This window comes from Dendrobium catenatum, unplaced genomic scaffold, assembly GCF_001605985.2.
Source record: "Dendrobium catenatum unplaced genomic scaffold, ASM160598v2 fragScaff_scaffold_71, whole genome shotgun sequence".
Lineage (NCBI taxonomy): Eukaryota > Viridiplantae > Streptophyta > Magnoliopsida > Asparagales > Orchidaceae > Dendrobium > Dendrobium catenatum.
In genome coordinates, this window is record NW_021318533.1 from 1,608,683 (window position 1) to 1,622,047 (window position 13,365).

The 13,365-nt window shown below is 32.6% G+C and overlaps 1 protein-coding gene across 1 annotated transcript; it reads right to left on the bottom strand.

Moving 5' to 3' along the window:
* Positions 1-765: 765 nt before the first annotated feature.
* Positions 766-12,618, bottom strand: LOC110098471. Its single transcript, XM_020825313.2, has 3 exons — positions 12,194-12,618; positions 11,222-12,072; positions 766-1,416 (listed from the first exon to the last, which is right to left on the bottom strand). Exons 2-3 carry the CDS (start codon positions 11,656-11,658, stop codon positions 1,194-1,196), a joined length of 660 nt encoding a protein of 219 aa, XP_020680972.1. The 5' UTR covers positions 11,659-12,072; positions 12,194-12,618; the 3' UTR covers positions 766-1,193.
* Between the last annotated feature and the right edge of the window lie 747 nt (positions 12,619-13,365).

The window sequence follows — 13,365 nt, forward strand, 5'->3', positions numbered from 1 at the left end:
TGTTGTGGATTGAAAATTAACTTGTCAACCTGATAGCAAAATACAACAACTAGCATACAACATCAATGGGCTAGTAGCCATACAAATCAACGAGGCACCACGTTGGAAAGACATGATAAAGCTTTCCATGACCGATGGTCAAGGAGCTAAGGGACTTAGGTAACGAGCTGCTAAGTATTATTACATCTCTTACAATGTTCTTTCAAGAAAAAAAAAATTGTGGAGAATTTTTTTTTAACTGGCTCTCCATGTGTAATGAACGGTATGAATTTGTTGCATATCAATCCTATGAATTCGATAGCAAGATATTAGTGACCGTTAATTATTTTCTAAAGCGAGCACTTATTAAAGGTTTATTATATAAACATCAAATAATGAGAGTACATTAATATATTATAAGGATATATTATACAACATATCAAGAAGAACCAAACAGTTTATCTTCACAGCTGCTACCATCAGAAGTTTTCTTCAATCCATCTACTATTTGCAGTTTATTTCACGAATCATACTCCATTAAACCCTTTTAAGAAAGCATTACTAAGTTGTTTAGGCTTATAAGCCTGATGGAAGATAGGAGAACAAGAGAAATGCTGAGGAATTGAAATGAATACAAATTTTACTAAGGCTTCATTTGGGACGGCTTTCTTCTGCTTCATAAAGTAACATTTTAGTACAAATTTTTTATAAAAAGCTATTTTAAAAAGCAGTAAGAAAGCCGTCCCGAACGAAGCCTAAGTTGTTTACACCTACAACAGCATTTACTGGTGAAAAACAGCACAATTAAGCCAAACATGTAAGATAGAAAACCAGACCACAATTTGGATGAGAATATTCTGTGATGGTGCCTGCTTGCAAGCAACTACAGCTAATCACGGAGCATCTCTAAAGCCTCTCCTATCATCCACAAGACCAGAAAATCACTTAGAGAAAATCACTTATATAAACATTACAAGGTTCACAAACAAAGCATAAACACTCAATATTTGATTTTGCAAGCTAGCAGCAGGCATTTCAGATTACAGCTTCACGCAGCAAACTCCTTTGCAATTCCTATAGACTTAAGTAGCGGCCATTGCAGGAGTTCTTTGGTTTGTTTCTCACAGTAGTGGTGAGAAATTCAGCTAAACGTTATATAGACTTCATTTACCTTGCGGATGGATGGAACCTCCAATCTGGCTTTTGAAAGATCCTCATGTTGGCATATTGAAATGAAAAAGCCAAGAGATGACAAAGGCAAATACCATACAAGCAAGAAGGAAGTTGAGGAAGCGATGACCTTGCCAAAAGCTTCGTGTTTCAGTCTGCACCACCGGTGGTGCAGAGTTATTGTTTGATTCATTCCAGCTCTCGATGAACTCGGTTTCGCCACTTCCAACCACGTTCTTCGCAGTTGCGCCGCAGATTTCGCAGGTCCTGTAACGAGGCACAGAATTGACTGTAAAATATTTGACAAAAGTTGGGTATTATGTGAAATCAGTCAAACAATAAATTGATCAGTAAAATATGCACATTACAAAAAGCAGTTCTCATGAGGAATAAAAGAAACAGCCGCGTCAGTGCAGAAACAGTTATGCTAACCAGCACTTGTAACCAGTGATGTTTCTTCCACATAAAGAAGATACATTACTTTGAATGCTCTATAGAAACCTTCATACGAAACCCAAAAAAAAAAAAAAACAAATATTGAAATAGTTTTGGAAGATCAACACCTTGTTGGGAATATATATACACGAGCAAAGTACAACAACAACCTAACCCTTTGTCCCACTACGTGGGGTCGGTTATATGAATCCTGTTTCTCTAAAGGATTCATGTCATGATTATTCAACAAATTTTATGCTAGCTGTCGACCATCTAACGCAACCCTCAACTTTTCTCATTCAAGACTTCGGACCTGACAACAATAATGTTATACACGAGCAAAGTATTATTCAGGACTGTCTAACACAAGCCCAATGCAAGAAAAAATGCCTCCAAACCCACAACAATATGAAAAATCCAATACAATAAGCTCTTTAAGTATTTTATTTATAGAAGTGAAAATTCAAAAGAAAATTTGGTTCTAATTTAAATTTGAAGTTCATCAATAATAACACAATTGTAATAAACTTTTGGGTTTAAAACTATCGAAATATATAATTAAAATAAATTGATATAAATATATAAACTATCAAAACTATCTGTAATTATATTTTAAATTAAAATAATAACCAAAATCCATGTTTTACATCTAATTGTCATTGAGATCTTCATAGATCTGAAAAATCTATTTATTCAACAGTATTGTTTTATCCTTTGCTAGCTTTAATTTATAACTAAGTGTCATTATTGTTAGCTTGTGCAATCAACATCTCACCTTTGGTTATGTTTCAACTGCCAAATATTCTAAGTCGAATTATATTTTTCTTCAACAACCTATCCAAAGGGGATCAGATTCCTATATAAGCCTAGAATGTCTTACATTTTGAAGCTTCCACATAATCTAACTAATAAATTTTGATTTGACTACCACCAACACACATAACTTAACAACATCATTAGAAAAATAAAGCTTATATAGAATAATTAGAGATAACTCTTAATATGAAGTAGAGTGACAATGTGAAAAGACATGTTTAAGTCTATGGTTTAGGATCATATGTGTCTATCAACAGAAGGATTAATACATCTTGAATCTCTTCAATGGCATCTTTCACAAACTCTTTTGGTCAATTTGTTTATATTTTTCTTTTGTAGGTTTTTTATTTCCAAGTAGCCAATCTTTCAAAATTGCCAATATGTTAGCCTTGATCTAACGCCCTCTTTGGTTGTTATTTTACATTTTCTTAGAGATTTGGATCTCACATTGTTTTACCATTTTATAGTTCTTTCTCTATTTTCAAAATGAACATAATAAAGTAATAATTTATCAAATTTTACTTCTTATTTTATTTTCATCAATTCTCATTATAATGTATTTATCAAAAACTGCTTCAGAGAGTTCAACAAAATTGTCCTTTGCATAACATCATATGATGTTTATTTTTATGTTGAATTAGCAAATTATATTCATGAAATGAATCCTAACGGATTAAAATAGAGTGCAAAATACTGAATTAAAATTTTGAAAAGAGAGTAGATTTAGCTTGAAATTAGATGAGATAGATATTTAGCACTACAAACAAGAGAATAACTTAGGAGGAAAATAAATAAATAAATAAAGTTGAGGTTTATAATTGAAAAATATTACAAACACTAAGAAAACTTGTCACTTTATATTTTATACATTTTTATGTTTCATATATATGCTAATTTATTTCTTCTATTAACTTTTAATATATTATTTGGTAATTATATAAAAAAATCCTCATTTTGACTTCACCCAATTTTCTAATGTTGAGGCTTACGCCTCACCTCACGAACGAAAAAATGCCTCAATACCCAATTGCGTAATTTTAAACATGGCAAGATAAAGAACAAACTAAAACAATAGGCTCCTTTCAATATGATATTTATGCAAGATAAGGCGGTGAAAATTCTAAAGAAACTCAAATTCAAATTTAAATTCTTGCTCATCCGGATAACGGAAATACAAAAAAAATTTGAACCCAAAATCATCCATGAAGATAATTTACATAAATACATTTATGCACAAAACCACTATTTTAAATGGTGTTTATCCGATAGAATAAAAATTAGCTCCAGTAAATCACACACTTAACAATCTAATGACATCAGAATTATCCTATTGAACTGTAGCTCTGTAAGTTTATGATATATAGTTAACCTCTCCGTATTATTATGTAAGCCCACAATAAGAGATTAGAATGGATTTGAATGTATTTCAAAATTTTTTCTAGAGGTTTCAATTAATTTCTTGATGATAACTTACAGTTGAGGGAGCAAGGAAGAGCAAAAAGAAAGAAAAATGGGGTAATCTAATTTCTGATTAATTTCAATAAGCTTCTTAACCGGCAAATAAAAAAGGGATAATTTTCATCCAAACCTAAACAAACTCTACCAACAAAAAGAAAACCCTATTTACAAATAACCAACTAGATAAGTTCAAACTAAACAAATAATCCCGCCAGAATTATCCTAATTTAAATTTAAATTCAAACACAAAATTATCCAATTAAGTTTAAGAAAACTCAAATTCATCATTATCCAACTGTAATATGAAATTTAATCAAATGATTCAACTTTCATAATTTTAAGCTCTCTCATATGATGTCAAATTAAAGATTTGATCATGCTAACAAACCCCCAACAACATTCGCTTCAATCTCAACATTGTAATATGAGAACCAATATTATAAGCAATTTTTAGGAGAAATCATACTGTTAATACTTCAATAACACAATTTTTATGTATTTCCACAATTTGATGCCCAGATTATGATCATAGTTGATAGATTGATCGCACTAAAACTAATCCCTAGATCATGGGTCCTATTTTTAGGAGGAATGGAAAATTTATCATATATGAAATCATAACTTCAGGTCAGAAAAGGCTAATTTTTCATCCTCCCAACTATAACACATTATTATTTATATGTCACCAAAATTTTTTTTGTTTGATCAAGCACGAATCTTGAGGCATATTCAATTTAATTCGGAACAATCTCCAATTTCAGCAAACTTATAGTCAAATTAATCGCCTCAATAATATGAACCCAACGATACCAAAATCGATATGATCTGAGCCCAAAGGAGCTCATATCAAGAGCTTAAAGTATATTGGGAAGTTTAAAATATTAATTGGATAACCAAATGATATCAAAATATGATATGCTTATAATCGAATCGAGCAGCTCAACGAGATGAATCCAACAAGCCCAAGATCACTTAATTTGGACATTATTAAGGAAATCAAATGCTGAATGAACACCCTATAAACGAGGGAATCAATAAGGAATTTGCTCTGGATCTTCTCCAAATCTACGAGGAACGTCATTATCAAAATCTATAAAAAGATCTCACTCTCAACATGAGGCGGGACCTTTTGCTAGATATTAGGTGAACTTCCATCGACTGACTAACAACGGACCTCTGCCCGATCACCGATCGTCATCAAACCACCGCTAGACTTCCACCCGACAACATACCATAGTCGGACCTCTACCAAGCCGCCGACTTTCGTTGGACCGCCATCGAATGTCTGCCGCATGATCTCCGTGAAAGTTCAATGGACACTATTCACCGCCATTTCCAACCACCCCCACCCCCATCTAATGAATGATCACCCTACTTCTAGATTGCTTGTTTGGTTGGAGTCTTTGTTTTAAATCTATGTTGTAGTCTTTGTTGTAGTTGTTCCTTTTGTTTTTCTCCTTTTTGGTGATGTCAAAAGGTGGAGTACATGGTTGGTTGTATTTTGTAATTCTCTCTTTAATCTATTTTTTTAGCTTCTATATTGTTTGTGTGTTCGTTTGTGTTCACAACTCAAAATGAAACAAAACAAAAAAAATGAAATAAAAAAGCAAAAAATAAACACATAAATTTACTTTCCTTTATTTTTTGAAGTATATCATCTACTGAGGGTGAGATTAGGAGAAAACATAAGTTTCTTGCAATTTGAACCAAAATGTTTGTCATCATAAAAAAAGGATAGATTGTTGCAATCCGGGATCATGAACTTATGATTTTGATGATAACATACAATGAAGAAATTATTTAGAGTGAAATTCAAATTCTATTATATTCCTTGGAATAATTACATATATATAAATTCTAGGAGAATAAACAAAAAAAAAGGAAAAATATTTAATCTGATTAATAATAATAATCATATCCCACGGATCTCTAACTGTAGCCCTTGGATTACTACCCACGGATCTCCAACTACAGCCCTCACATTGATGCCCACGGATTGCTGAAGGGACCTCCCATTAGCTGCATTATTCAACAACTTCTTATCTAAATCTATTCAAACTCAACTAATAAATAAAAATCCAACTACAAATAACCATGAGTTCAAACTAAACAATAATTCTTACAGAAATTATCCAAACTTATCCAAAAAAAAAGTTTTTAAAATTGAAATTATCATTATTCTACTGCAATAAAATATTTGATCTAATGGTCTTGTTTTCAGTGCCATGATGTTAATAGAATGATATCGGATTAATGATCCAATCGCACCAATGAACTATTAATGACTTCCTTTTTAATCTCAATATTGTTATCTAAAAATCATCACCGCCAATAATTTTTCTAGAGAAGTCAAACAAAACCTAAATGAACATGATCTTTTTAATCTTTACATGATTTTAAGCTCAAATAGTGAACATATATGATCTAATTAATCACCAACTATATCTGATCCCATAATAATTTAACTAGAAATCTGTAAAAAAATATACCCCCATGATTTATTTTGAAATGCATCCTTAGAATGAAATAGCTCCAACAAAGAACTAGAACAAATCAAAAGTAAAATTACAATAGACTAAAAACTAGAAATCCATTGCAATATAAGGGACTGCCAAAATCAGCATTCCAATCAATGTGAATTCTAATAAGAGGTTGATGTGTGCATCCTCAACAATTTGAACCTTTAACTTCTAGATACAACATAAACATTGTTTTAGGTACACCCTTTTTATTTTTAAATAAAATTTAGCTTATACATTATGAAGTGCCTAACTACAAGATGTCCCTACAACAACCAACCATGCTCTTATAGTAGCCAAACATGAAGCATCACTTATACACCTCAGTAACTGAATAATAAATGATAGAACAGTAATTTGCCTTCATCATTTTAAGACTGATATATAATCTCCACTTTATTTTGAAAGAATGACAAGTTTGAAATTTAAACTTCCCACTTAACGTGACACTTGTTGATTGATAGCTTAAAATACTTCAAAACATTCTATGGTAATGATTTTTAATGGAAATACAAATACAAGATATAAACAGATGTATTTGGAGGTAAAGATAAAATCTTCATGAAGACTGATTTAGGTTTCAACAAACATGATTTATTTTTTTTAAGTTGGTTTCTGTAGACTTCAAAATAAGGAGGGTTATCTTAATAAGATACAGCAAATAAACCAAAACATATTGGAAACTATCATAACAACCAAAAGAAGATATTGAAGTAATGTCAAAAACCTGAACAAATTGTCCTTTTAATAAAGCACTCTATGTCAAAACTCTCAAAAAATATCTACCATCCCTGTGAAATTAGATCGCTTCGGTAAAATACTAATTGGGGCTTTCACAAATGAAGTGCACTTCTACTTGCATAATAGCTCATTATCAACAAAAGCTGAAATGCAATTCCTATTAACTACTACAGTAACAAATTATTAATGATTATGAGCATCTGAAAATCCATTCTTACCAGGTCAGCATTAGTAAGTTTCTAAAACAATGCAACCTATAATCAGGTTCTAAACAGGAACCAGAAGAGATGCGGTTGAATTGCCTCTATTTTTAGCTTAGGCAAAAGTTCCTTAAATATCAGTTAGGATCACCAAATGTCCATACACAATTTTAACCATAACAGCATGAATCGAATATAAAATGAGAAAAAAAACACTAAAAAAAGTCATAAGAACTTTTCCACAGACAACTTGCAAAGACTAAAAAAAAGAAACTATTCTAAGCTGGTTACCGTCCATGCAATCATTTCTAAAACTACCATTCAGTAACTCATTTTTCCCAAAGGAAAACATTCCTGATGAATTCAACATACAATCATACATTATGCACAAAATATTGTTTGGTTGGAGAGATTTTGAATGCATTGCATTCCAAAAGCAGTGGTTTTAAAAATTCAAGTGTTTGGTTGGCTGAAAAATTAAATCCAATGTATTTCTTGGATGAACTTGAAAATTATTCTTAGTTCATTTTTGGCCATTCTGAAATCACTTGAATAAAACTAAAATAAAATACAGCACAAGCTGACCCCAAATAGCTCCCATTGCAACCCTTTCTTCTCTATACACCTTCGATCCCATAGATGCCTTCCCCAAGCGAGATCCCATCACAATATCCTCATATCATTTACATGCCGCCAATCTAATCATACCTCCCCCAGTAATCTTTTGTCACAATTCCGTTACACAATGTCAATCTTGTCGATTACTACCCCTAGCGAGGTCTCTTTATGATTCCTTAATGTTATCGATCCCATCGCAATTCCTACACGCAAGCAAACCCATGACCTCCCTCAACACTACGAACTTCCCAGCACAAGCACATGATAGATTGGTTGCTTCTTCGAAGGTCCATCTCCTTCTGCTTCTATTTTATTCAAACTATATTTTAATTCATCCATTAAAAAAAAATATGACACCATTGCGACGCCATGACTCTGCTCATGAAACTGCCTCCCTCTGCCTCTATCACGCCTCCCTCCCTAAGCATGCCATAGGTTTATTTTTATTATTTTTTATTAGTTCCACTTAAACACAAAAAAGAATATCCCATGAATTCAAAATGCATTGAATTTACTTTGCATTGTATTCAAAATTCCCCTAAATTCCTAATTCAAGCAATCAAACGGGCCCTTAGAAAATAAAGGTACGGTAATTTTATTGTTTCATACATGAGTTGATAACTAAGAGGCAACAAACTTAACAACATTATCTAAAAAGATAACCAAAACAAGGACTAAGTAAAAATAATAATTAATAGAGTATATGCCCCTATACTCTTACTTTCGTGCCATTCTCCGCCACACTAGGAAATCCTAACATGAAGTAAATGTCAGAACAATATGAAAGATGAACATGTCCTTGTGTGATGCATATATAAAGATAAGGACTTCAAACAAAAAATGGAGAGTTTACTTAACTGCAGATAAATATGCAATTCAAGAGAGTATGAGTTTATGCACTTATTAAATTACTGCCTATTTAAAAAGCCAGAAGTAAAAATGTTGATAAGCTAATTTCATATGGTTTTGATTGTCATAATCATTTACCTTTTAGTGGATGCTGAAGTCACTAATGCCTTCTTTTAATAAAAGTAAATAAATGCTGCAATTTTCATGAAAAACAAGGTTTATGAAACATATCATCTTTATAAAAAAACATATGCCATCTCTCAACAGAAAGCAACAACAACATCCACTCCAAATCAGAAAAGAAACAACAAATAGAAATTCCTAGGGATTATAACTGAAAGCCTGAATATTGAAGTAATTTCCTTTAAACATAGAAGCTTATCTTTACCTATAACCATGTTAATAGCACCATATCTAAACTGTTTGCATGGATTGGTGAGATCAGGCCAACAAATAGCAACTTGGGTATTTGAAAAGGAAGTGGTGATTTGATTTAAAACCATTCAATTTGCTAGAAGAATAATGCAATGCAAAGTGAACACTTGCAAAATACATCAATAAAATTTGACACATTACCTTGGCCAAGAAAATGAACTATACCGTAAAGTAGTTTTGCTTCATTCATAGTTTGCTTTGAACAAAATAAAATAAGTTATTTGGCACGTAAGCAATTAACATCAAAATAAACAACCACTTAATCATATGAGAAATGCATTTGTGGGATGAATCACAAGACATGTCGCAATAAGTACAATGATTGAAAAATATCTAAATAATTTTCACACGTCCGAAAAGCTATTCCACCTTTTTGAGATTTAAATGTTTTTCTACACGCAATAAGTTTACTTATGTTTTTATAAGGTGTTTTGCATTATATGTTAACCACAACTTATTGAACTACAAATATGGGCTAAAGAATTGGCATATATATGACCTTAAAATATTATGTTCAAACTTGCATACCATGATCAACTTTGTGCTCGTCACACCCCTTATGCAAAAGCTAGCTTTGTGCTACAAGGGTGTTGAGATGTAGATAAAATCTTTTCAGCAATATTAATTGCAAAATTAAAACCTAAAACATGGATTTAGTTCATGGGTTTTGCATGCATTCCTAAAAACTCTACTTAATATCTACAAATGTATTCTCTATCACATCTAAGTATTATAGAAAGAGATTTTTGCATGGCGTTGAAGACCGTAACTTCTTCTCCAATATTCAATCCGATGCAGGGGCGAAGATCAAAGAAGAGGTTAATAGAGTGATCGAATATTAGAAATTATATTGGTTGATGTAATACAAAGAGATTTCTCAATTTGGTGGTCGACAACAACCATTGAAGGGCTAGAGGTAGCAGTTGAAAATTGGAGGCCTTATCAAGGGGAAATAAACAATGGTTATAGGAGTTGGTGGCTAGTGAGGTGTTCCAACATAGGAGGTAGTATACTTTCCTTCATGTTTAAGGAGCATAGTTAATGGATGAACATGCCAAAGTTTAGAGTGGGAAGAAAACTAATGAGATGAAAATAAGAAAATTATCTGAGGATAAATATTTCTATCTAGTTTTTTTGTTTTTGGACAAAGAGGCATGCATCTTTGTGCGATAGTGAATGTAAATGGATCTCACAGCACCACGCAAAACTCTCTTGTGCTATTTTCTTAGTGTTTTACTTGTAAATTATTTCTCATGATCTTCATTTCTCTTGGGCTCAAGCTTTTCCTCCAACAAAAGTGAACAAGCATGGCTTCAAACAGGGCTGATCAAACATAGGACTATATTGTGATATGGCGGAAAATAGAAATGTAACACAAGTCTTGAACTGAAAACCTTTGGCCTTGAACCATTGTTAATCCTATCAACTACTTAGTTGGTAAACTTGAGCCCAAAATCTGTCACCAAACATCAACAAAGTACTCTAATAGAGCCATGATTATTTACACTATCAACAACATGCTTGATAGAATTCCAACACCTGATATTCAAAGAATAGATCAACAAACTACATCCAATACAAAAGAATTTAAAAAAACCAAAGACATTATATGGCACCTTAACTTTATATAGAATTTCAAACTTAGAAAACACAACAGTTTTTGGGCATATGGGAGAAAACACAATAGAAAAAAAAAAGTGACACTCCAAATTTAATATTGATATTACATTAGCTTATTTACTAAAAAGAATATTTAAATCAGCTAGCTAATATATAAACAATGAGGTCTAAGCTGCACATTCTATACAATGATATTTGGCTCGCCATTTTTAAATTAAAAAGGGTGAAAGACAGTTAAGAGATGCTAAAAGGCTCATTGTAAACAAGGGATGTTGAACAATCATGGGCATCCAGGCAATGCAGATTAAAAGATCAATATGAAAAGAGAAAATAACTTTAAATTTGCAACTCAAAATATTAATCAGAAAACATTGATCATACTTGTTCCCTTTGATTTTGAACCACGTCTCTGCACATTGCTTGTGAGCAGCAGCCAAGTCATCCTTGCAGGAACAACCTAATACAATCGGGATGCCAGATTCCTGGGAATGACTCTCCAAATTCAGATGACAAATTCTGCAATCCTTCTCAGCTTTTTCTACATTGGCCTTTATCTCCGGTGCCCCACACTCCAAATCCACTTCAACTGAGCAATCAGAAATGCAGGAGTTTCTGCAAGGCTCTTGAGCTCCAGATATCTCGTGACTAGATTCAATAGAAAGTCTGTATTCATGTACCGAATTGGATTCATAAGGTGAATGCCAATGCTCATCATCAGCATCCGAAAAGCAAGGACTTCCATCACTATCATTAGCAGTAGAATGCCTGCAAGGCCCAGCTTCAACTTTTTGAGAAGATTTCTCTTCCTTGATCACCATTTGCAGAAAACCCAATATGCAAAGGTTAATAGCAAGGCATCAAAAGGCCAAAGCAAGGTTTGGTTTTTACAACAGAAATGAAGTACAAGTTAAGAGATGAAATTAAATCTCAAATCAGTCAAGAATGAAGTTTTGATTCCCTTAGAAGAATCCTTTGAGGGGAACAAAAGGAGCAGGTAGGAAAACCTTTAAGGGAATAAAAACCCAAAATGCACTCTTGGATGGTTGAAATCCTTGGCCTTCCAATCATAAATCACCTGAAACAAATGCCACAAGACTCTACTGGAAAGGTTGCTTAATAGGGAGGTCCAAACCCATATCTAAGCTGAAAGAGAGAGAGGAGACTCCGAGTAAAAAATCTCATCTTTACATAATCCGAGCTCCCAAGAGTGTAATAATTTCCCAAACAACCAGCTGAACTCCAGCAACAGAGGAAATAAAACACAAAGCACTCAGATAAAGTAACACATTGGAGAAACAAATAGAGAAAAATAAACAAAACAAGACGGGAAAGAAAAGCTTAGCCAAGAGCTACCCTTGGAATGTATGAGCGACCAAGACGGATGGATCTCCGAAAGCTTCAGAAGAGGATGATGGAGAAAATGAATAAGGGCAGACAATATTAAAAGACACAATTTTTCCGGATAGGTCTGTAATCACTACCACCTGTCAAGTCTTACAACAGATTCGCCAAAGAAAAAAAAAAAAAAAAAAACAGATTCGCAAAAGGAAAAGTGGCAAGAGAAAAGAGAAAAGAACAGCTTTGCAGAGTAAGACGAAGAGAGAGAAGAAGGCCACAGTCTTCTCCTTGCTAGATCTCACCACACAGAAAGAGAGAGAAATTAAAAAAGAGAAAGAACATTATAATACTGCCACTGTCCGAAGTGAGAGGGAGAGGTATCGGAGGAGGCAGGAAGGTCCGAAAGCCTGAACTTCCCTTACTAATGAAAGGAGAAAGCGCATTATATTTTGGACAGGGTACTGCATCTGCACTCCAGTTGGTAAAATATTTTTTATTTTTGACGGTGAACCGACTACCCAAAAATATTACTTACTTGGGGTTAGTAGATTTTTAAAATTGGAGAAATGAGCATTGGTAAGGGATCGTTTATATAAATTTATTTGATTTTTATAATTTTATGAAAATAGTAACAATTTTTTAAGAGATTGATCTATTATAATATCATTTAAATCATAAATATTTACAAACTTAATATCTTTCTAAATTCATTCATTAAACTATTATTCAAATATTAAAATTAAAAAAATAAATAAATTTAAATATATATATTCATCAAATCCTTAATAATTTAATCCCAACTTACATGTATGCATGTACTAGTTAGTTCAAGATTATTCTTGGATGTTGTATATATAAAAAACCATTTGAAGGGCATTTGTATAAATAAATAAAAAAATTATTTACAAATACCTTTATATTATTTAAAAATAAGTATAATTAACCTAATCTATTTACAACTTCTTAAAATTCTCATAAAGGGTTGTTGGTTGCCTGAAAATAAAATGCAGTACAAAAGTAATACTTTGAAGTTATTTTGATGGAATGCATGACTTTCTTCTTTTTTTGACTTTAAGTAAAGTGAATGCAATAAGTTTAAAATGGTTATGCCCGGGGTGGCTAGCAGGCAGTGGCTGATGACAGCCTGTAGTGGCTGATAGTGGGGATGGTGGTCAGTGATAGCACTG

Coding starts and splice junctions, on each gene's coding strand:
- LOC110098471 (XM_020825313.2), bottom strand. CDS start 11,658: ATGGTGATCAAGGAAGAGAAATCTTCTCAAAAAGTTGAAGCTGGGCCT. Junction 1,417..11,221: donor TTCAAAATCAAAGGGAACAA/GTATGATCAATG, acceptor GCCTCGTTACAG/GACCTGCGAAATCTGCGGCG.